Source organism: Haemaphysalis longicornis, unplaced genomic scaffold (genome assembly GCF_048455015.1).
Source record: "Haemaphysalis longicornis isolate Haplotype H1 unplaced genomic scaffold, Haemaphysalis longicornis Haplotype H1 scaffold_1, whole genome shotgun sequence".
In the NCBI taxonomy this organism is placed as follows: domain Eukaryota; kingdom Metazoa; phylum Arthropoda; class Arachnida; order Ixodida; family Ixodidae; genus Haemaphysalis; species Haemaphysalis longicornis.
In genome coordinates, this window is record NW_027526203.1 from 354,587,417 (window position 1) to 354,612,648 (window position 25,232).

Genomic DNA, 25,232 nt, shown 5'->3' on the forward strand with positions numbered 1-25,232 from the left:
ACCACAGGGAATGTTGTCACAGCAACAAAAGATGACCTCCCCGAGCATGTGAAACAGTTGGTGTTTGTGCGCAGCTACATGCGCTAGGAGGACAGGCTGCACGTGCGCTTTAAAAGTGGCTTCCCGACTTTCGTTGGAACTTTGTCTCAATAAATTTGAAAGTGAAAAGCCTGATGTATATCTCTGATTGTCCCACTTTTATAGAATAAGTATGGTCGATATAAGAACTATCAAAGATTATTCTAACAAGATAATGTAGTTCATTCGATAAAGTCTTCTCTCCTGTACTTGGCGTCCCAGGTATTCACTTCGATTCGAAAATATTCGCTTCGCTTAGAAGTTATTTTAATGACATAACTATTTGATTTGATTCGTATTCGCTTCAAAGTGAGCAATCACTATTCGCACATGCCTAGTTTAAAGTAATGAGCTTTTACTTGTTTTTTTTTATAGTGTTCAAATATTTTTGCGATGGCTAATCAAATGTGAATAATAAAAACATCTTGCAAATTAAATATTTTCAAATACAAATATCTTTGCTTTAATCTGTATGTGGCTTCCAAATAGTATAGCTATAAAAGAAAACAAAAGATAATTTGGGGCCAGGACTTTACACTCCTGTGTGCTTAACTAGTGCCCAACAAAAAAAAAAAAAATTGATACGAAAAATTATAAATTAGCGACTAAGACAAGCCGGCATAGCAGTGGAACAAAAACTTGGCAGATATTGTCACAAAGAAGTGTAGGTTATGAAACTTGCATCAAGGAGCGGTTTGGCCGTTTGCAATACCCGGGCACTGAAAAGAGGTGCTGGTGGCTGGAATGACCTGGTATTTCATTGCAAGCATATGCCGTTGGTTCCGTACTCATGCTATTCAATAGCAGCATGAGCACACTAACACTCTTCATGGTTTTCATGACCCAGTTACCTTCCGCTTCGTCCATAAATTTTCGTTCAAATAGCTCAACAGCGCTAGGGGGGAGGGGGGTGCTAATCACTGATTCATGTTTCTTGACTCGGTGTTACAAAGAACAAAGGAAATACAGGGGATGTGTGCAAAATGAGCATGAACTATCAGGAGCAGTTATTAGTTTGCACTCGTCTTCTATACGTCCCCGGCCGTATAGAAGACGAGTCCCGGCCGCGGCGGCCGCTTTTCTGATGGAGGCGAAAAGCAAAAACGCCCGTGTGTACGAGATTTCGGCGCACGTTAAAGATCCCCAGGTGGTCAAAATTAATCCGGAGCCCTCCACTACGGCGCGCCTCATCGCCTGCGTTGCGTCGGGACGTTAAACCCTACAATCAATCAATCAATCAATATACGTCCCCCATGTTTTCTTCATCCTTTGTAAGAAGCACTGAGTGCAGTCAAACCTAGTTCGAGTTGTGTTCTTTTCAGCTAACAGTCACCAGAGTTAGCGCACATAAATTTGTTTAGCGCTGCGGCAGGCGAAAATGCTCTAGGTGAAGGTTGAAATTTTCAATAGTTGTGTAACAGGATTAACTTCTATTTTTAGGTTTAGATTATTAAAAAAAATCAAGACTACTTCAAATGGTGAAACTGAATTGCAGACCAAATTGATTAGCAAACACTCTCCATGAAGTACTATTTCAAGTTTCAAATATTTTCACACCTCTGCTTTTTTCTTTTCTTTGGTTGGTTAGCGAGGGAGGGTGGGAAGCGCAGGAGCCTCAGTTGTGTGCTTGCGAAGTTGGTTTCAAAGTTAATAGTAATTGTGGCATCATTCTATGTAAACAATGCAGCCTTGGCAGACATATGCATGGAAAACAGTCATTTCTTTTACTGCCCCATATTGCCCGCAGGCATTACAGCATTGTAAGGAACAAATCTAAATTTTTACAGCACACTTGCACTTCAGACAACTTATTCCACCTTTTAATAGTTTTAACAAAAATTTCTTAGTGGAAGTTTGGCCTAACCCGAAAGCGGCCCTCTTATTTTGATAACATCTTCGAAATGGTAAAAAGCGCACTAGACGGGGACAGAAAAAGAGAGAGAGTGACACGGGATGAGCTTTACCGTGTCGAAGTCGTATCACCAACTAGCCCAAATTTCTGCGTTGAATTGTTTAATAACATGTTTGCATCTATGCGAGTGGCAGTGTTTGTTCTTTTTTTTTAAGTATTTTTTTTGTTAGGTCTTGTTCTCTCATTAAATATTTGAAGAAAGGAAACTTAAACTGCTAATTTATCAATAAATGTAATTGCAATGGGTGACATAAGGCTAAGGCATAGTCTAATATAAATTTAGCACGTTAGGTGTGCTGTATATTATTAAATTAATTTTTGACTCTTTGAATTGAATAAAATTGAGCACTGCACCAGCTTTTATAATTGCATCATTTGCATGTGCATTCCATGAAAAATTGGAGGAAAATACAGAACACCCTGGTAGCTCCACCTGTGAAAATGTTCGTGGCACCTCAGAAAAGACCTTCCATGACCTGTTTGTAACTGCTGCTGCCTAATCAATTTCAAACGAAAGAGATTCACTTGTCTGTTTTAATTGGTGAGATAAGAGCAGAAGTGAAACCTTCAAGAAGCATGAGGGGAAATATTCCAGATAAGATGTTGTATCTTCAATTGCAGTGTCCAGAGTTACGTCCAGTGGCACCGTAGCTGAAAGTCTTCAGTTACATCCGACATAACCCAAAGTGAAAAATTCAAGTTTTGTCTGACCTAGCTTCACCCAAATGCTTCAAGTTACGTCCAACCTAACCTGAAATTTAAAATAGTTGCGCCTGACATTATCCACAGTAAAAAATTAGTCATATCGGATCGAACCCAATGGAAATTGAAAATACATTCGAGTCAAGGTCAAGTAAAAAAGTTACGCCTGATGGAACCAAAGTACAATTATGCTCTATGTAATTTACGCAACCTTATTGCAGTGGTTAGTTTTATGGTATGTGACATCAGTTGAAAAACAGCACATGATGCTGCATTGAAATCCCGTCTGGTTGGGAAAACATATGACAACCAAAAAGTGACTCCGACCAGGAAAGTTTATAAAAAATGCGTCCATGCACTCCGTACAGATGGTTAGCCAGCGAAGCTGTAACATGCAGCCTGTGTTTTTCAGTATCTCTCTCCAATACCAGTGCTAGCAAATGCGGTTGTGTAGCTACGTCATCTATAAACCCAGCCAGTCTGTCTCCCCTCTGTTCCAACTCCTTTCCAGCCTGGTTCTATCGTGCGTGTTTATGAATTTGTGTCGGAGCAGCTTTTTGCATACATGGGACCATTGGATTTTTCTTTCACCTAGCTGTATAAAGCTTTGCTTTTACTATTTCGTTACTGCGGGAAATTGGCCGATTTTTAGGGGTGTAAGAAACCATTTTTTTTTTCTGCAAAACATGTTGATTATGCACTAATTGCAGCAACGCCCTTTCCAACAACACTAGTTTTTGTAATGTTTTCATAGATCATAGTTGCGAAAAAAATATCAAAATCAAAATTTGTGTCAAGCTGTCATAGAAAATGATAAAAAAGGGGTTGTATAGCATATCACCAATAGTATAAAAAATTTTGAATATAGATTTTTTATGGGAACATTTCAAAAACACGTCCTGGAAAAAACAGTGACTTGCGCGGAACAGTTGGCAGACAAAAAAAAATGTTAGCACGCGTGGTGCCCGCACCATGTGGTGAATCCCAACCTACATTTCAAAATGCGCAATTTTGGGTGGTTTTGGTTTCCTGGAAGAAATCTGGTTGTTTGACATTATCAGAGGCACCAATTTGTTTCCACGAGACTTAAAAACATCTTGTAAATGACTGACCTTGCATCTATGGCCAGGACAGTATTCTGGACAAGCACACGATGTGGAAAAATCTGCATAGAGTTGAAAACGAAACTTGGTGGTTGATGCTTGTTGATGTTCAGTGTCAGTTATCCCTCAAAACATAAAATTGCGGGGTTTATTAGCATTTTCTGACTCACTATTGAAGCCCTGCTTGCAGGAATGAGGTGCAATGCGCTAAAATCATGCCCTGCAAGTTTTGACCGAGTAGCTGTTGCGTGATGAATGTTTTCAGCAGTACGAGCCTCCTGCTTTGAGCGCCACCCAACATTTTTGAAAAGAAACTATTAAAGTCCGTATGATTAAACAGTTCTACTAAGGAGCAACGCTACACCTCCGGAGATACCCTCGTATGGAAACGAAACTGGTCGGCGAACAGCTGGCGGTGTGCAAGGCCAATTTGAAGTGCTCTCCCTGTCGGAACTGATACCTGGTGACTGGGTGTTATTTTTTGACTTGCACCGGAAAGTTCTTATCGCAGAAGTTGGTTAAGGGGGGGATGAAATCAGGAGTGGCATGCTTTTTTTGAGGATCAGTAGCAGGCGCTAAAGGAGACATGGCAGATAGGCTTGAAGTTGGGTAACTGCTTAGTAGTGTCAAATATGAAATTCACAATGCAGAAATGAAACCGACACTGTCGTAAACTGTTTGCGAATGGTTGTGTGGCAAGTAGAACTACAACACGACTGATAACAACGGGCGCAAAGGCAATAAAACTGCCTAAAATCATAAAATAACTTTGCAAACAGGCACTGCTTGATATGTTCAGCCAATTTAAGAGATTATTACGGTGAGAGTGCAAACCTGACGCTTGAAAATCATCTTCTGATTCACCATTCGTGTCCTGATAACAAAAACCAAATGCTGATGAGTAATTACGAGCGGCATGCCTTCTTCTTTGGTAGCAGTGACGCGCGATGACCACGCCCCTTTTCCATATTCAGGTGATGCAAACGTGTCAAAATTCACGTTTTTGTTGCAAAAATGAAAACAAAACTTATTTTAAAAGGGTATTTTCTGAGCTAACCCCAAATAGCTTGACTTGTTTCAGAAACGCCTGGAACGCTGTGAAAAGGTTTTCCCAAGGTATCGTTCAAGTTTAACAATTTTGAATAGGCGTGGTAATGAAAGAGTTTTAAAACAAAGATGATTCATTGTGAACAAGGCTCTCTTATGGGAGTCGAACGTCTTACCGAAAAGCAGCAAGGATTCTATTTTGTTAATTTCCTTGTTTTTCTTTTCTTTTGTGTGTGTATGAGAACAACTGCGTGTGCATTTATATAACAAAATATCAACAAATTTAAACAGTGTTTGATTAAAAAAAAAAAAAAACACACACTCCACGGGATTTGAACCCAATGAGCACCTACAAATTTTGCATGCCAATTACCCGCTCCAGACCACTTGACCAACGCAGAAGCAGACACTAGGTAGCGGTTTCGACTGTAATTTACCAATGCTTCACCAGGTCGTACGTAATGCAGCTCCGTGTGTTAGCTTTCAATTGACGTCACGTATCGTAAAACATAATTGCAGTAAGGTTGCATAAATTACATAGGGCATGACTGTACCTTGCTTCCATTGTATGTAACTTTTCTTATTGAACTTAGGTCGCATGTAACGTTATTTCCATTTCGTGTTCAGTGAAACGGGACTAAGTTTTTTACTGTGGGTTACTCGGACGTAACTTCAGTTTCGATTTTGGGTTGCGTCAGATGTAACATGGAGCATTCAGCTAAAGTGACATCGGACGTAATCTTCGTTTTCATTTTAGGTTTAGGTTTGCAGAAGATGTCACTTCTTGCCAGGAAGTGGCTTGAGCAAATAGCCAGTATGAATATTTGCTCAGAGCGCATAAATAGTGGACATTGGGAAACTGTTATTTATAAGGTGACATGAGTGATGTCAAGAAGTGTCAATATGGGCATGAGTAACCCTGTTAAGCGAAGTTTGAACACTTGTTTGAATAGTGCCTCTCATGAACACTGGACACACGAGCCTGCTTTGTGGCAGCATTGATGTCACATGGCTTCCAGCTGTCCCATATATGTCCCCTCGGCAATTGACGGAGGTGAGCCACTGCATGTGGTTGTTGCCGCTTCCGTACTGGCTGTTTGCACAGCCTTGAATCGTGAAAAAAAGCCAATGGTGCCCGTGGTGCCCGTGCTCTTCACTGTACCAGCGATGCGCCGTGTTTGTGGCTTTCCCTGCACCACTGCCTCCGGAAGAAATGGCTGTACTGAACGGCCTTCCCCGTTTCCAGGTTCGCTTCTCGGAGCTGCCGAGCCAGCTGCTATGCGGGGAGGTGCGGCGGGCCACGCTGGAGGTGCGCAACGGAGCGGGCTGCCCGCCGCTGCACTCGCTGCTGGTGGCAAGTGCCCAGCCGCAGTGGTTCTGCCTGTGCGCCGAGCAGGAGGCCTACCAGGAGGAGCCCCTGCTGCGGCCGGGCGAGGCACCCCCCACCCAGCAGCTGGCGCATGCGCCTGCCCTGTCCTGGGCGCGGCCCATCCTGGCACCAGAGGGGGGATCCCCCAGCCTACTGGAGGGCGGGCAGGTGGTGCGCATGCCCTTCTGGCTGCGGGGCGCCGAGAAGCCCGGCCGGCACGTGCTGCGCCTGCTCTTCTACTACCAGGGACCTTCCCCGGGTCAGCTCACGTGAGTGGTCTTGTTCGTCCTGCTCTGGGGCTCGTTTGGCTTGCTCGTCAGGTGTCAGTCCAGTTTTGTGTTGCCTCCTTGGATGCAAGGAAGAATTTTTTTTCTTGAAAGTCAATTACTTTCTAAAAACAAGGTGGGGCTGACAAATTGTTCATTTTTGGCTGTGGATACAAGCTTGACGTTGTCTGTGATGACATTTTGTTGGGTGCCCATTAATTAAGCTCCTGTGATAAAAGAGGCGATAATAAAGAACGTGCTTTAAGTGGGAAATGGCTTCGTGCAGATTTTTTTGCATGATGGCAAGCCATCACACAACCAGAATTGGCACGCATTTGTGCCACGCACGACATTGTTATCACAAACATTCCTCCGCGTTCTTTTTGCATGTAGTTGGTACCCGGAGCGGTAACGGGCCGTAACCTTTTCTAATAGTGCCCTGCTGAGAAACAAAGTGCAAAACAGCCTCCCCTATGTCAAGTATTTGCCACATGGCCTTGCTGATCTTTTGCAGGGCCATGCCATCAACACATGCCACCGTGGTTGAGTGCACATTTTGAGAGCATTGCAGGTGGAAGGGTGGTGCTTGTAGCATTTTTAAGGCTCTTCACGACAGGAACTGCAAGTGCTGCTTATGCTTGGTGCATGCCCGCTGGCACCACACTGCTTAACTTGGGACCCAGCCAGCTTTCGTTGAAAAGAAGTGTGCCAGTTTTCATTACAGGTGCTGGTGACCTGTTATTTTATTTATGGCCAGCGAACAGTGCAAATTGACTAGTTGACTTGCTTCACTATGAATTGCAAAAGCAAGCTGAGCTTGTCAGAAGGAGTTTTATTTGCACCATAAATAATACAGAACTAAAGAAACTTCCCAGCATTTCCATGAGAATGAAGAACACATGACATTTACCGGGGTTTTATTTAGAACCTAATTCAGAGAGTCTTCTCGCTGTGGCTGAAATTGAAACCTTAGAGCTTTGCTTAAACCTAGGAACAGTGTGCTGTTGTCATGTACACTTGTTCCAGAATAGTTAGGCATAGTTTGAAGAGAGGCTGACAGGTGACTGCACCAAGCTAGAAGGCTGCAGGTGAGTGGCGTTGCAGTATAATCATGGTAATGTCACTGGCAGCTCTCTCCAAAAACGAGTGTTCTGTCATTTGCATGGAGGAAAGAACACTCTGGCACATGGCTCCATGTCTGCGTGTGAATGTTGGAAAGGCTTCACAAGTAACATCAGCGCCACTCCTGGGTATTCATTCCTCTGTAGTCATTTGTTTCTTGTGTGGTGAAAGGAGAAAGGTGTATTTGTTTGAATATCGATTCTTTTCTACTTTGGTTAGTTAAAAGTGGCCGTGAATCAAATCAAATATTTTAAAGTACCGATATTTTCAGTCTAATCATCACAAAGTTTCTATACATGACAATTTATTTATCATCTGTGTATAAAACTTCAAAAACAGGCAATTATAAAGTGCAGGACATGTGTTGCGTTTTTTTGTTTTGAGATGCTTGTGCTTAGTACTTTAAAAAAAGGAGGAAAGTTCTACAAAGATGGAAACAAGGTAAACCTGTGGAAGATGAGGATGCATTCGAAAGCGACACATTGCTTTGTTGTGGGCTATGCTGCACAGCACAGGTTACGGTTAACGCACTGGGTCCTTACGAGCATGACAACTGGCCGTGTACTAGCCAACTCTCTGACAGCGTTCGTTGTGTAGTAGGTTTTGTCGTAAAATCAGTTTTATAAACAGCACCTTCCCGTTTGACATACAACATTTAGATTTACTATATTAAAGTTCTGAGAAAATCGTCAACGTTCAAATGCAGCACATTTTAATATGGAGGAATTTAAAAAAGAAAAATCCACCCTTATGCAGGTATTATCCCCTAACGAAATATACAGTAGAAAATTTTCTTCTGCTATATTGCCTTGATAAGTATGTGTTTCTTGGTGTTGCACAGCCTTGCAACAGTCCAAGACCCAAGGATTTTAACGCTCCCGTCAGTTTCAGTGGGGAAAAATGCTTACTGATGGCATAATTTTCCAGCACCCTCAAGGTGATGCTGTTCGTAAGGGTTTAGTTGGTCATTCAATAAAAATACCCGCATAAAATTGTCCCTGAGATCATTTTTCCGAAAGTCACAATGTCGGGTTGCAGATGTTATATTCTGTTATGTTATATTCTAAAGCTTTTCCATCGAAAACCATTGAAAAGTCCTGTAGAAAAAATACTGATGTGTAGTTGATGAAAAAACGGCAATTTTCGGAGCGCCGTATCTCCGGAACGACATCACTGGGCGCCGCCATCTTGGTATGGTGAAGATTGGAAAACATCGCCGCCAGGCAAAGTAGTTGCTCGTGTTTCAGGCAGAGTGCTCTTCGCCGATTTCTACGTGGTTTTGGTTATGGGAGTGGCTGGGTTTACATTTAGTTGTTTGATCTGTTGCGAGAAGTTGCGCTACTTGAAAGACAGGAGTTCATCGAAAACAACGTGGTGCGCGTGTATTCGCCGTGCTTCGGCTTTCTTTGAGTATGAGGTGCGGTGCGTGCTTGGAGTGAAATTTCGGACTGGTTGCGGTGTTATAAAACGCTGAGTTATTGCTGCCTTTGACAGCGAGCTTGCGAGTGGCGGGAACGGGACGATCGACACTGCAGGAGTGGCGGCGCAGGCTACATCACCACAAAATGTTCAAGCAGTGTCCGATAACGGGACGATATCGAGTCTGATTATTGATCAATAACGATTATTGCACGCTAGTAATAATGGTTAATATATCTGAAGTGAAATTTAATGCCAAGAGGGAGGTGGCTAAACATACCAACGTTACTCAAATTACGATTGTAGTGAATGCGCACCTTGGGGATTGAAATGGGGGGGCTGGTGGGGTGCGACGACTGTCACCTCGCTTTGCGCAACTTTTTTCCGTGGCTCTACACTTGTGCGTAAAGCCGAGTCTGGGATTACAACAATAATAATTTAGGCATTCATATGAGAATAAAAATGCCTTACAATTGCTTAGTTTTTCAATTCGATATTCTCAACAGTGCTCCACACTATCTATGCATAGAGCCTAAAAATTTAAAAATGGTTTGTAAAAATGTAGTGCAGTTCGTACCTTGTGATACGCAGTGGTTCTCAGCTGTTACTGCCCCGGGGACCCCTTTGGGGCTTGCAAAAGTGACGGGGGACCCCACGATGGAGCATATGTTGATCGGTGTCGTAATGTCAAACAATTTGTACTTGCAGCTTACGTCGCCCACACACTTACCCGATTCCTGCCTTTTCTGCATGACGTTAATGACAATGCACGTCATAATGCTGAATAATTTGCTCTTGAATCTAAAAGTCTGCCTTTTATGTGTCTGTTTCTTTTCTTCTCATAGCTGGCGTGGTGTGCAAAAAGCAGATACGTGCTACGCGGAGAAACTAAGCGTACGCGTAATGTGGCGAAGCCACCTTTTTGCATTGCAAGAAAGTGCTAGTTAGCCAAATCGAGAAAAGAATGGCGGGAGGGGGGGGGGGGGGGGAGTTTTGAGCGAGGCTTCGCGGACCCCTCAAATGCTCTTGCGGACCCCCTGGAGTCCGCGGACCCCCATTTGAGAACCACTGCTCTGGCATATAAAAACTTAAAGGCTGTTTCAGTGTGATGTACGTTCAAAATCAATTAAAAAGTGCACTTCCCTCCTCCTCCCTGAGTTGCCAAAAATTTGATTTGTTAGGCTCCTAAGGTGACATAATAAATGTTGTTGTTCTGCTCCAAACCAAGGTTCTTCTGCTCCAAAATCGAGATTTTGCTGCTCCTAAAACTGCTCCCAAATCTGGTTCAGCTGTCTCACCCCTGCTACACTTCTGCCTACAGAACCATGTATACGGGATGGGCACTGCTTTAGCACAAATGTCAGTTTTATGTTTCAAAATTGTGCTCAATGTGCCCCTGGAATCTTGTTCGCCATGGCAACCTTGCACTCTTATTTTCGTTTGTTTTTTTTATCACATTAAACTTCGTGGCAAATGGGCAGTTCTCTCATTTCGTGTTGTGGCAGCCACTACACATGAGCAAGTAAGCAATGCACTGTAAATTCAAGCTGTGAAGCATTTCCGAAAACTGAGCCAGTCCAACACAGTAAACACATGCACTCTGACTGGTTATTTTATGCATGCTCCTACATCATACTGGGCAGGAGAATGAAATGGGGGCATTGGGTAGAATTATGGGCAGGCACCAAGTACACGCTTTTGGTTTTTGTTCATTTGGTGAAGCTGCGCGAGCTTCAATGCGGGATGCTGCATCTCCTTGTTTCCTGTCTGTGGTGGCAACAGCACAGTCGCCTAAATTTAGACGCATGCCGTGTATGAATACATTTGAGTGAAGAGCATAATCTTCTTGCAAAGCCAGGCTCAAGAGCTTCTGCCTTTTGGCTGCGTCAGGCTCTCAGCTGTATGGAACTTAAGCCAATAAACTCCTTGGATCATTTGAAAAAAAGTTTTAATTTGTCAGGTGTCACTAATTTTTTTTTTGTAGCCGTACTTTTTCTTATGCATTCTCATGAATGTTCTAATTTTCAGAAGCTGTCTGAGTTGGATATTTATTGAAGGTTTTACTGTATCACCAGTGGCTTTCATGTACAGCGTACACTGAACCTACATAAACTCCTCTGTGCATTTCCTGTGCCGTATGCAGCTTTCACCTTTGGACATCTCAGAGGGCTTTTGTAGACAAGTCCTTCAAGTCAGACAAAGGGGTGCATGTGGCTTCACGTGTAAAAAAATGCTTTTTTTTTGTAGAGGTGACCGTGCAATTTTAAAAATTCGGAGCTCTTGTATTGCATGCCGTGGTGGTTGTATAGAAAATGATCTGTTTGCATTTTGTTTTTGTGTGTTATTTAATCCGGGGTGGTGTTTTGAATCGTCATTGTACTTTGTTTGGGCTGGCCCTGTGGCGCAGGCACCGCATCTTGTGGCACCAGATCAGCTTCACCACCCTGCCATCGTTATCCCTTCAGGCATCTGTGCGGCCAAGTGTCTCTCTTGGGGTCGCAGGATCCCCTGATGGTGCCCTCATTTCTCTACAGGCAACCAACACTTGCGAGGTAGGTTCGGGATTGTGCTCCCTGTTTCCCCGATTGTAATCGGGCGCACTGTGGTCACTACACGCAGGCAGAGGGCCTGGGTGGCATCGATTTGAGCCTACTACAGGTGACATCTGTGAGCCCAGCCTGGACCCTAGTTCCTCTCACAGCGCACCCCAAGTTTGGTAAGTTCAGCAGTCTGCTTTCACTGTACAAGCTAAAGGACAGCAGGAGATGAGGGAGGGCTGTCTTATTTTTCCGATCTTGTAAAGCGGCTGCTGGTATATGTAAGGTTGCATTGACTATCTTCCATATGCTGCGTGAACGCCGTGACAGTGATTGCGGGGCCTCTTTGAAAGCACTTCATTAAGAACAAATACTAACAGGCATTTTGAAACATGGGAAGTTGGAACACATTAGTGGTGCACACCTAAATGGTCCTGGGAATGCCACAAGAAGAGCCGAGAGAAAAAAAAAAGCATCAGTGCAGAAACCAGAGAGAGCACGGGGTTCTGCTGTCGCATCAGCACTCATATTGAAGGCAGTCGTGTGTTGCTAATTTTACCCAGTCCTAGCAGGTCGCGAAAGTGTTGCATATACAAATTTCTTAATGGGCTGCTAGAGTGCTAGAGTAATGCAGCTGCACTGGAGCAGATTTGTGAAACATTCATTTGTAGTCACATTGTCCAGTTCCATTTTTGTAATCTTGTCACCATTTAGCAAGGTCTATACATTTATTTTGTTAACACTTTCGTGACCGTGGAAAAATTTGTTGTTTTTGGGTAGTCCAAGAAATATTTTTTTCCTGCCACAGAAAATGATTGATGCTAGAGTGTAAGGTATGAAATGATAGAGGAAGGATAGGGCTTTCCAACACTATTCATTTCATATGACAGATTTGTTACGAATATTATCAAAAAATTATCACAACAAAAAAAAGTAACAAAAAGATAAAAAATTATGAAAATATCAATGCTACTTTGCGCAGGGTAAACATAAAGAGAATACAAATATACACTTTGAATACAAGACCCCTATAGAATAATACTGCAAATATGAGCCCTGTAAGTACAAAAGTTATTTACATGCATTCAAAAATATAAGCAGTGGTGCCTATCATGCCACCGCGCGAAGCAGTTTCTCGACGTGGTGAAACAAAGGTTTGCTCCACTGTGCAGCCGGCACCAAGTGGTTCCACTCAAACGAAGTCAACACCCTGCAGATAAGAGCCGTGACTTTTAGAACAGGCCGGATATGTTTACGTCACGTGCGGCAGCTATAGAACAGCCTGAGAAGAAAGCGAAACTTACCGGCGGATACCTGCTGATGTTCGGGGGCAGTTTGACGCACTTTCACCATCCATACTGAAGTCTGACGAATGAAAGTCAACTTACATGTCTGTGCTGCTACCATCATTCAGGGATTATAGCTCTGATTCATCGGAATCCGTCAAAATTCACCGTTCCCATGAAGCATCGGCAAGCAGCATCGACGCCACAAGTGAAACCATGTGCGCCCGACAGCAAAAGAACTTTAAAAATCCCCCCCGCGATGGAGAAAAGAAACTCGAAAGTGAAACTGATGAAATACTTCCTCTTTTATCCTTTGGATGGCGTTAACTGTCCAGAAGCGCTCGCAGATCAACAAAAGTTGAATTTGTATTCATCAATAACATACCTACTATCGATGGGAATAGGCGTGGTCAGGAAAGGTTTAAACTTGCATCGATATAATGCAAGGCCATGGTGGCATTCATGGCTTCCTTATGGAGCACTGAAGTGACATCGCATAGCTATGCATTCTGGTTTGATGTGTCAGTGTTTTCTAAATGTTATTATAGGAACCATGAAGGTAATGGTATAACTTTTAGAATTGACAGGCTGCCATGTTTGAACAACAAACATACCGCTTGTATTAAATTAAGCCCATTAGAACAATCAAGCAAAAGGAATAACGTAGAAATAACGTTAACAAAGGAGTAACATTAACCTGGGTGGGATATCTGATTCCGGTAAAAAAAAAACTGGAGCATTAAAGAGGATTGTGGGCTTGCAAAACAAAGTAATCATGATTGAAAGTCAACTATACTTTGCTTCTGACTAATCAGGCAATAGACAGATGACCGTGGTGCAAAAATTTACACGAAAGCAGCACCGATGTGGTGAAACTACACTGGGTGACCTAGGGCAACCTAAAGTCCCCTGACTTTGGAAAATACTGTCACTGACCTCTGTGCGCCTGTCTTCCTTCTCAATTCAATTCTGATTGAACTCAACAACACGCACGCTCTGTCTGCGGTGTGCATGCTGCGCATGGAACTAAACTGCAGACGAGGCACTTTGACCGTCCCGTAAAAATGCATGAACACTTTAGCTGTTTTGGCAGATTAAACAGCATTCTTATTTACGTCACTCTCAAACTGGACTGTTTTTCTCTGAGGTTGGGCCTTCTAAGACTCTAGCTCAGTTTTTTATTTACAAGGGCAGCAAGTACTTATGTAGTGAAGCTAAATTCTGTCAGCGTGTAGCTGCTTTGCTTGTATATTGTGCAAGCTTGCGCTCTCTTACTCATTCTTTTTTTTTTTTTTTTTCATTTTTGCTGCAAGATGTTAAAACATTGATGCTTCTGCAGACGTTTACATTTTAGTTTATGCAATCAGTGTGTTACACAGATTTGCTTATTCTGTAGAATTCACGCAAAACATCACCATAGTACCTTGGCTATATAGAGGGCATAAAGATGTTTCTGACGGGCTGTATGGTCTTTGTAAAGCGAAAGCATTGATTAACTCAGTGGGTTGAAAGTCTAGCATCACTGGTGCACAGAAGGTGCACAAAATGGTGATGGGCGGCACACAAAATGGGCAACGGCTCTAAGAAGAAAAAATGTGGTAATAGAGTCGAAAAGAAAATAAGGTAAACTTGTGCCTAGGTGGGATTTGAACCAGTGGCCTCCAGAATGCAAGACCAGCAAGCAACCACAACACAACCACAGTTCACTGGTGTTAGATCTGACTAAAGGTGGATTTAGTGCATGCATCAGGGCCTTGGCTCTAAATGTGTGTGGGAAACATGTGCTGAGGCCCATATGAGAAATTTGGGCAAGCTAGTTACAGAAGTAGCAAGTAGGATTAGTAGCAGTAACAAAGTAGGTGCCTGCTAAATGCCCTCTTTTCTTGGTGATGCGAGTGTGGGTTGGTATGTGCCCAGTCGTAGCAACTGAGAGAAGGTGAAAAAAAAATGTACAAAGAAAAGAAGCGTGAAAGCGTCTTTCTTAAAGGAGTACTGACACGAAATTTTTATGTTACGTTTTTTTCGCTGCTATGCGTGCCTACCAGCCCACTAATCATAGAATGACAGGTTAGACGATCGAGCGCAGCGTAAACATTCATTTACGGCGTCGTTTATTCGTGCCAGTTTCGGTTTCGACAAAAAAACGCCGAGCGGCCGCCATGACAGCATGTATCACATGGCGTCACCATTCTTGCCGTATTGCTGCCTCTCTGGAAGCGCGCGCGAGCGAGCGCAAGCGCGCGCCCAGACCGGCCGAGGTCTTCGCCGTCCCCACAGGACCGGGCAGCATGACGTCAGTCCCAAAACCATGACGTGTACACACGCCCGAGCAGCGCGCGCCAATCACAGCCAGCGCGTCGGCTTCGTCACGGGAGCCCCGACGTCGGCAGTTTGGGGCACGTAGCAGATGATGTCACGTCGGCCCGCTCTGGGCTTTCTCGTGCGGGTGAAGATTAAAATGGATTTTAAATATGTTTCGCTGAACGGTTGCTGTGGAAACTTGCTGGGAGATATCTCCTGATAAAAAGGAAGCGTTTTACATAGTTATCTCAGCTTTGAAATTTCGTGTCAGTACTCCTTTAAGAGAAAGAGTCCAAGTCCAAAATCCAAACTGCTTCGACTGTGTCAGAATGGTGCCATGGGATAGACATCGGCTTCATAATGCGAGGACCCAGGCTCGATGATGCCGACCATGGGAAGCGTTTTTTTTTTTTTTTTTTCCTGTTTCTTTTGAGGCACTTAATGCGCCTTTGTGAAAACTCGTCATCATCATGTGCCCTCCCATTGTGTAAAGTTGGCTTTCCTGCAGTGCGTATTTCGTACAGTCGCCATTAGTGAGGAACAGAGAGCTTCGCTTTCATAATGGTAATACAGTAAAAAGCTGTTTAATTTGAACCACAAGGGTTCGAATTAATGAAAGCTCGAAGTAATAAAAGAACAATACCAGCAGTACCCTGCAATTTGGAAGCATTAGGGCATGTCAACAACTTAATGGTTGACGAATTCCGGGGTTGCATTCTGCATTTACAGCAAAGCCCTATACAGGGTGTTACGATGATAATTGGATCACTGAGCGAACTGCTGCTCAGTTTGCACTCAAACTTCGCACGAAGATCGCATTTTGTGGTCTATTTTGTTTGACACTAAGAACAACGACGGTAATTACCTTTTTGTTTTAAAAATAAATAACAACGATCTTCGCCTATGGGAAAATAGCAGCCGATTTGGACATGCGAGCCCAGTGCAAGCTGATCTTAGAACGATGGCACCACCTGGGGTTTGCAGAGCGAAACGGGCAATGTGGATTGACGCTCTTTCCACAGCAGGACGAAGCCAAATGGGGTAGCAGACGATCAGAAAATCTATAAACGGGTTTTCTGATCGTCTGCTACCTCATTTGGCTCCTTCCATGGTAGGAAAGAACCAAATGAGGTAGCAGACGATCAGAAGATGTGAAAGCAGGTCTGGAAACAAATCCAACGTTTATTGGCTACGATAAACCGTGGGAATATTTCATTATGATAAGAATATTTGATTATGATTAGTATCAGCTGTTATGCAACTATCTGTGATCATCGTAAACAAAGGACGAAAGAGATTTTCTGATCGTCTCCTACCTCATTTATTTTCAGAATAAGCAGGTAAGTACCTACATTGTGCCCAGTGTCAAACAAAAAAGACCACAAAATGCGACCTTCATGAGAATTTCGAGCGTGAACCAAGAAGCGGTTCGCCCAAGAAAAATTTTTAATGTTTCAATTATCGTCGTAACACCCTGTATGTCGTAATACCCCAAGTTCTCACTGCGGTGTGGACGCTTCACTCAGGGCCTCAATATCCCTGATAAGGCTCCCATAGCAACGCATACAGATGTGGAGATCTTAGGGCCTCCATATTTTGATATAGGATGTCTTATATTACCCCTGAAAAAATAATTTCCCAGCAATTCATTTGGGAAGTGATGCCGACTTTAAAGAAGGGTCATCTAGACAAAATACAAGCCATCTAGACAAAACACAAGCTTGATTCCATCAAAAGATTGCCTCTTTAGAATCATACTGACACCAATTTTAACGCACACTTCGCTCAAATAAGCTACATAATTATGAAGAAAAGGGAATGGCTGTGCGACCCACTAGGTCATTTCCTGAAACAGAACCTATAAAATCGTATGTGCCAGCTCTTCAATTGGCTGAGGTTGAAAAAAGCAAACGCAAGTTAGACAGGGCTTATTAGTTTGCTGAATGAGCTATTTGCACTTAAATTTAGGGCACATTATTTTTAGAACAGTAAGAATGGTGGGGTAAACAGTGGAAGTTACGAAAGTACACTTAAACATAGAAGTACCGATGAGTACTGCTGTTGGTACTGTGTGCACTGTGCATGTTTTAGCTGCACAGCACTGCAGCACTTTGGGGTTGTCTGAGATGATACTGGCTTAATTGGCATAAGCGACAGTGTCTTACATGACCATATTTGTTGAGCAAATTTTATGTTTCACAAAACAATTATTTTCTACCTTAAAACAAGCCAGGTACAAATACGGTCAAAAACAAAGCAGAGGCCAAAAACGGCCCGCCGCGGTGTGGTGGCGCCATCTAGGTTGACTTACGATAAGGCTCCGCCGCAGCTTGAAGACCTGTTCTTGTGATGTCATTGCAGGCGTCATGAAAACACGATTTGGAGGGAGAATCAAAATTTTAACTTGTGTTGATTAATTTGATTAAATTGATTAATAACAGTGAATAAAACATTGCTTGCTTCCGGACAGAAACTGGGGGCACTATAAGACACGAAATCTTTTTAATTAAACAAACTTGTATTTTGTCTGCATGGCCCCCTTAAGAGAATGGATGTAAAGCTTGGTCTCCGTAAGCTGGCTTTCCCACATTGTGTGTTGCACAGTGAAGGATGGCCATCTACAAAGGGAATGTGGTTGTAGCCCCACTTTATACTCCTCTCCACCCTCGCTGTCTCTTTCCCGAGTCGTGTATACTCCTCGCCACGTGACACGTCTCTCTTCCCCCTGAAATTGTGCAACGCTGCATGCTCTTCGGCAGCCACCTGTGTGCACACTGGAGCCTGTGCCATGATTGGCGTAGCTGCGCTGTAATAAAACGTAACTGTCTGTACCTGCCAATCGTGTTGTGTCCTCAGTCTGTGTCAGAGATCGCACCGCTGTCCTTTTCAACATAGCAACTGCCCAATACAGCTAAACCCCAACATAGCAAATCCCACCAGAGTGCCAGCTTTGTTGTGCTTCCCTCTTCACATGATGGAAGGGCTCTGATTTTTTGCTTTAATGAGGGAATGTGGTGGAACGCCTCCTCTTCGCTTTAAAAACTGAAGAGACAGCCGGCATTCCATCGGGTCATGACTTCAGAGAGGATGGCCACACTGGTGAAATCGTCCTCCTTACCCTCGTCACTGGCAGCGACAGGTTCTGCTAAGAAATGATGCCCTCATCTGTCAGTGCACTCCACTCACCACTGCACTTGCGTCATCATCGACGTAGTCCACAAAGAATAGGTCTTCCGAAACGCCCGCAATGGGTGTTATAGATTGGTCTCAACCTTTTAAACCTTCTTACCCTTACCTCAATCTCAATCTTTACCTTCTCTTTTCATCCTTCTCTTCATTCTGGAGGTGACGCAGCCTTGCGTGTAGGCACGGTTGCGTTCTCTTTCCATGTGCCATGTGTTAGGCTCCAAGCCATCGGCTTGGTGGCACATAGTTTGAATTATTTGGGGTGGAGCCTACTAGCATTCGAAATAATGGGCTTTGTTTTACATAGACCTCTATGAAGCTTGACCGGACCAAATCGCACAGTCTGTGAATTATCCATAAATTTGAATTACTGAAGTTCAAATGAATGAGCTCTCACTGTAATGTAGGTACGTTCTACAATTGGACACTGACTTCTCTGCAATGACACCTTAAGGAGTGCTTAGGTGTCTTCATAATTTATTTCTTTTCTTTTCCTGCCTTCTTGCCTATTTTTACTTCCTTTTCTTTTCTTACTTCGTTTATTGCACCGTGCTGTTCGAGGGCATGTACGAAATAAAAATAAAATAAACTGGTTTCTAATGCCCAGGTGGAAGTGAGACAGAGCAGAAAAAAAAAACTTGCATAGGAAGCTAGTTTTTGCAGGTACAGTGTTTGTTCTTCTGATGTCATGCAGCAATTTCCCGCTATTTAAAATGCATGCTCCTAGGAATAGCAAAACATGCATGACCATTTCCAGATGGGCTAGTGCACCCAAATGCGCAGCAACTCTCTGTAATGCGAGCATAAAAATAGCTTTCATGGCAAGAAACAAGCAAGCTGCAGTAAGCAAAAAACAACAAAAGCCCACTGTGGAAGTTTATATGCAGCGCACATTTGTAGTGCAGTATTCCTTCAGTGCTCGAATTGGGTGGGGAAGTCTAGTAAGCACGGGAGGGGGAGAGGGGTACATATACAGCAGCGAGTCTTCAAGCTGTGACGGGACTTCCCAAAATCAAGGGAATTCAGGGCTGCCAAGTTTGTAGTGCCAGCTGTGGCCACTATTGTTTCAGATTTCTTTAATTTAGTAGCAAAACAGTTGGGTGTTTGTTGCCTTTGAAAGTGCCATAATGTCACTCGGGTCACGTATTCTTTCGGGTGGGTTGGGTATTCAGTTGGTCTGGGCGGGCGCCTGTTTGGTCCCCATGCCTTGTTTGCACTCGTGGTTGGGCTTTGCCGGTCGTGGGGGCGGCCATCTTGGCCTGTGGCGTGGTCACATGCATGCTAGCTACCTCACTGGCCGTGCATGGCACGCCGTACCCACGATACCATGTGACTTGCGGGCGAGGGCGCCTCATGACGGACCCTCATTGGTCTCCTACCGGCACCTTCTTTCCCGGGGGAACCCCCCTTTCCACCGAGCTACGTTTGGGCAGTGTTGATCCTTTCCGAGGGGAGCTGGCTGGGCGATTCGGTTGGCGCCGGTCGGTTCAGGAGTGCCTCTGCTCATGGCCACGATGACTGAGAACCCAGTTAGCCCCATGGGGACTCTGCTCTGAGATTCCGTCTTCACTGGTCGTCAGGAAGCCTCTCTCCCCACGAGGACAGATATCGCAGTGGGGTCTCTGCAGCTTGAACGAGCGAAAAGAGCGCTACTCCCCGCGAGTGTTGTTTGGTATGTCCCCTGTATTGGCCTGGCAATAAAATCTCAACTTTGATTGCCAGAGTCTGTCTACCGTGTGCGAGTACTCAAACCCATGTGTGAGTCTTTGGATTCTACTGGGGCTAGCGTACGGCCGGTAGTGCTTTCTCTAGCGGAGCTAGCCAGGGTCCTTGGTTATCTCGTACATTAGCCCGCAGCTGGTGGGGTCGATTTTAGGCAGATAACCTTTTGAGCAAGAGTTTTATTGTCCCAAACAATAACGGAGCCCATGGTCACACCATTACTAGAGTGATGCTCACTATTAGGTTGTACTAGGTTAGTCAAAGGCAGATTATTTTTGGGGGGCACCAGATATCAGAGTTGATTCCTAGCCACCACGGGTGTTTTTCTGATGGGAGAAAGAAACAGGCCATGTTAATATGTAATTACTGCATTGCTTGCCTTCTGGTATGAAAGCTTCACGCAGACTGCCCATTTTGGCTGCTGCCCCAATTATGCTACAAGTGGTGGTGAAGGAAGTGGGTAATTTTACTCTGTCTTTTTAATTGCAAGTTCTCCAGCAATGCCAGCATCATTTCCTACTGAGCAGTAACCTAGTGAGGTATAAAATGCCCATTTATTGAAATGGCTGCGTTGTTCCCATGAGCCCTTGAGCCCATGACATGATTGTTATCGACTTTCTTTTCATTCAGGATCCACTCATATAGGATATACCATATTTACTTGAGTAATGAATGCACTCGTGTGATGGCTGCACCCTCTGCGTCAGCCATGAAAGTTGAGGATTTTTTTAATCCTTGTAAAATGAAGGCACCTACCCTTCCCCCTTCCCTCCTGTTTTCAGTCTAAAAAATGCATTAAAAGCAAAAAACACTGGTTTGCAGGACACTGCCTTCTTGTAATAGCCTCTCCCAATGCTCGCACAATGCCTGTTATCTGATCCCTATTGGTACTGTGATGCAAGATATCTTACCTTGAGTGCTGACAGCACAGCGCTTGCCGTGGGCAAATGTAGATAACTCCACATGTAGGAAGCCTTCAAGTATATAATTTAACAGTTCTGTTCTTGGCTTTTGGGTGGATTTTTTAATGCGCGGTAGAAGCTGATTGTGGCGTGTTATCTCTTTTTGGTAGCTGAATTTGGGGCTGATCTGCACGACTTCGTGTCACAGCAGTGGGAAATTGGTGGAATAAGTTAGAAGAGTTGCTCCCACCACATGCAAGTGGATGGAAAGTTGGTTCCCCTTGGTCATGCCCACTGTTCGCATCGCTGTGACCATTTTGAGCGATGTACTGCTCAAGCCCATTCACGTGTGGTTCTCATTGTGAGCTCTGTTTTAGTTGACCATTTCATTGCTTCTAGGATCACCAGTGGTGAAGCCACAGGAGACGAAGAACCTAGTCTTTCGGGTCACGCCGTTTAGTTCTAAATGTGAGTATGCCTTTATTCCTTTCTGTTGGAGGCCCGATCAGTGTAGTCTGCACAACTCTCTCTCTCTCTCTCTCTCTCTCTTGCAAACTGGCACACTGCGGTTGGCTGCCTGTAGCAGATGTGGCATGCGTTGTCAGCTTTGCTGACCGTGAAACCACCTACTGTGAGCAGTATATTATCCTGATGCATTTCAGTGCAAAATGAGGGTTTTCAGGTCGCAAAAGACGGGTTAGAAATAGAGGAGTGCAAATATCAAATTTTTTGCTGCGAGCTGAATACAAATAATAAAAATAGACTGCTCGTTGACTAGAATATTTTGAATTACGCACATCTGCTTTAAAGGGAAGCTGAAGCGCTTTCCAAAAAATTTGAGTTAGATTAACAGTTATATAGTTTCTTGCGCGCTGATTCCGAATATCACATTGAAATTTATCGTACATGAGTCCAAGTGGCATTTATCTTGCAAAAAGCGCGGCCCCGTATGAAAGACGCGCGCTTTTCGTCTTTTGACGCCCCTGATTGGTTGCGCCCGTCATGACGTCAAAGGAGGACACCCTTCGGCCGCGCGGGTTGTCGGAAGCATTGCGAACGATCGCACGGTTGCCTTTGCGGCAATTTCGCTTGCAGTTTAATTTTCGCACATGACTGGAAGTTTGTTTTATAATTTCCCCTGCTGTTGGTTCAATTATCTTGGAGCTTAAATTTGCTTTACACGACAGAGAACACCAAAGCAGTGACTGTGACGTCGACTAGTGGGTTCCATCAAAATATTTTTGAATTAGGCAACCAGCATAGGGGGATTTTATACCTAATGTAATATTAGGTACTGCCTGAACTGTTTGTTACTATATACGAAACCATTTATGCCGAAGATTAAGCGGCGTTTTATAAACAATCTACCAGCAAAAAGCATGTACGTGCACTGCGCGAAAAAATGCCGTTCATGCGCTGTAAACGTATATGCGAGACACATATTGCCGGTACACGCATAAACCAACAAGCAGACTCTGCTTCCGCATTTCCTTTGTTCGTTGTCGCCCACCCCAGCCCCGTTACTCCTCCCCGTACACAGACCCACTCGCGCGCGCAATTTCGGCAGCGGCGCTACGGCGCCTCCGCGATTGCTAGCTGCACTTCGATGAGTGGCGTCTTACTGCTTCACATGCATTTATTCTGAAAGCACTGCAGCATACTAGTGCCTGCTCAGCATTATTGGCTGTAGTAGGGCTTGATTTTCGCTTGTGCGTTGCGCATTCTGCTACAATATTACGGCCACCTCGTTATAATTAACAGACCAGTCGGACAAGGCAGTTACGTTATAGTTACGTTACTTTAGGTAACAATCACCAAATGTTTGTGATAATGAATCGTTGGCCTGTTTCAGCATTTCTAGATTTAAGCATTTACCGCGCTAGTCGGACAGAGGCCGTATATTTACTCTTCGCTCCTAATTTTTTTAGTATCATCATTATATATATCACCGACTATCACTGGAGCACACTTGAGGTTCAGTGCCAACAAGTGCTTGCCAGGTTATAATATGCAGCCACACGGAATCTTGGGCAAAAAATTAGGCCCCCGCAATCAACACAAATTATGGCACGGTGGTGGTTCGGAGTGGTGTTTTTTTTTTTAATTCCAGACAAACATCACCTTATCGTGACATGTATACTTGCAAAATAAGTAATCTGGTTGTCTTGGTTCTTTTACTTTGTAGGAATACTGTTTACCTCTTAGCCGGGAGAGAACTTCTATCAAGATTGGCCCCTTGTTTTAGTTTCGCCAAAAAATTGTTTTTTTTAACACTGTTCTGAGCCCATAGGGAAAGAAAACCGACGCGTTTAACGAAACAAGTATTTCCTGAACAAAGGTGACTTGGTTTCTGGAATAGAACAAAACATCCCCGGCCAAAAAACAGCAGTATTCCCCATCCTTCCTAAATCTAGAATCTAATGTGAAAATTCACGTCCATCGCATCAAAAAAAAAAAAAAAAAAAAACGCATTGGAGCAGTTTACAAAGTATTTAACGTAGTGTTGTATATTCTCTGTCATCAAGCACAGCCACCTCGGCTGTCGCTTCCGTATGTTATCAAGCATCCCGGCGTGGCATTATTCTGCTTAGGAATACGGCATGATAACGTATGCCTCATTTGGCGTTCGTGCATACTTTTTGAACACGAAAATTGTACAAATGAGTGCTATCAACCACAACAACAAGTATCATTCACAAGGAAACACGGCGAAAAGAGCATGGCCGAGGCAGCCGATCCGGCCGGAAGTTCAGGTATGACGTTTTTCAGCCGGTTTTCGCCCGCGCTCTTCGGTCTTCCGGCATCGCGCGGCGAGATGGGGGCGGGGCATCGGGCCACTTTTGTTTGCTCATTGCGCCGCTTCTATTGCATGTATTGCGAAAATATTTCGTACACATGAACTATTCAATGTGTACTTGCTGCTAGTCAACTTTTCTTTTAATTCTAAAACCGCTTCACCTTCCCTTTAATGGCCATGGAGCTTCAAAACGTAGGTGGGGGGGGAAAAAATACAATTTGTGTAGTCCAGAAATTTACATATCTCTGTGTTCATATGCTAGTGCCTAAAGGGAAATGATACAAACAACAATAATTAATTGAAGAAGGTCAGCTAACAAAGCAGGAAGAAAGCAGTGCTCCGCGACGTGTTTTGAATACAGGAGTATCCTTGACCGATTAGCAGTCTCTTTACCATGCAGTCACCGAATATAGAAGCTGCTATTGTTGATGGCTGTATGATTTGATATCTTGGGGCACCTGCCACATTGGCTCAGTGGCTAAGGCACTGTGGTGCTATTCCCAGGGAGGCAGGTTCGATTCTGAGTGTGGTGGCCATTTTCTGGTGGAGGCCAGAAACGACAGTACCCATGTGTTGTGATTTCGGCACACGTCAAAGATCCCCAGGTGGTCAAATTCATCACTAGCCGTCCACTACGGTGCACCCTATAGCCCAGCTGTAGCTTTGACACGTAAAACCCCCAAAATGTGAAGTTTGAATTCTAGATATCTCGTTGCAACAAAAGGCAACAGGTATTAACTCTTCATTGCTACTCATGCCAATATTGACAAAAATGCCTCTTTTTCGGTTTTTCATTTCTACGTGCAAGTAGCGTGCCATTTCACCTAACATGACCCCATGGTTAGCACACCCAGTTTTCAGCAAGGGTTGCAGCTGTTAGGCCTTTTTGTGCAGCTGTGGCATATTGTGGGAATGCCAACCATCTTCTTCTTTTTCTCCTTTCTTGTACAAAAAAGAAAACGGTTGCCAAGTCATGAAGTAATGAAGTTTAAGAAAGGTGGTGACCTGTAACAAAGTAAAGTTTTCTTCCCTTTTTGAAATTAGTAATTACTTTTGAATACTTCGAATAGTCAAGGGCACTGCGAACCAATTTGAATAGCGACACGCTATTCATGAAGGGTTGGAAGTTGAGTTTTTCACACCTTTAGCCGGAAGAAGGCACAGTAAGAGAGGTGAAACACGTAAAGAGAGTGTTGTTTCAGTGCTTGTCCAATTAATCAGCGAGTTTTCTCACTTCATTTACACACACTGTAAACCTTTCGTTTCAGTAAGCCAGGATGACACTACAGTGGTCTCGCATCTTCCGCTGACACGGGTACAGGTACGTGCAGGTCACTCTTCACAAGGCAAGGTACTGATTGAACGCTGCCTTGCTATGCATATTTCCCATGCACAGGGGTGGAACAGCTGCACCATTTGCGCCATTGAGCGCCAAACGTGTTTAGCTGCGCCATCCTGCGCCGAACCGCCCCGGTTGCGCCAA

The 25,232-nt window shown here is 44.0% G+C and overlaps 1 protein-coding gene across 1 annotated transcript in view; it reads left to right on the forward strand.

The window, feature by feature from the left end:
- Nucleotides 1–25,232, forward strand: part of L(3)76bdm (trafficking protein particle complex subunit 8 homolog l(3)76BDm) — a 117,009-nt gene that overhangs the window by 60,850 nt on the left and 30,927 nt on the right. The window contains exons 18-22 of the mRNA XM_077686037.1: nucleotides 6,089–6,480; nucleotides 11,426–11,570; nucleotides 11,638–11,734; nucleotides 21,352–21,420; nucleotides 25,018–25,070. Coding sequence (XP_077542163.1) covers nucleotides 6,089–6,480; nucleotides 11,426–11,570; nucleotides 11,638–11,734; nucleotides 21,352–21,420; nucleotides 25,018–25,070 — 756 coding nt within the window. The remainder of the gene's footprint in view (nucleotides 1–6,088; nucleotides 6,481–11,425; nucleotides 11,571–11,637; nucleotides 11,735–21,351; nucleotides 21,421–25,017; nucleotides 25,071–25,232) is intronic.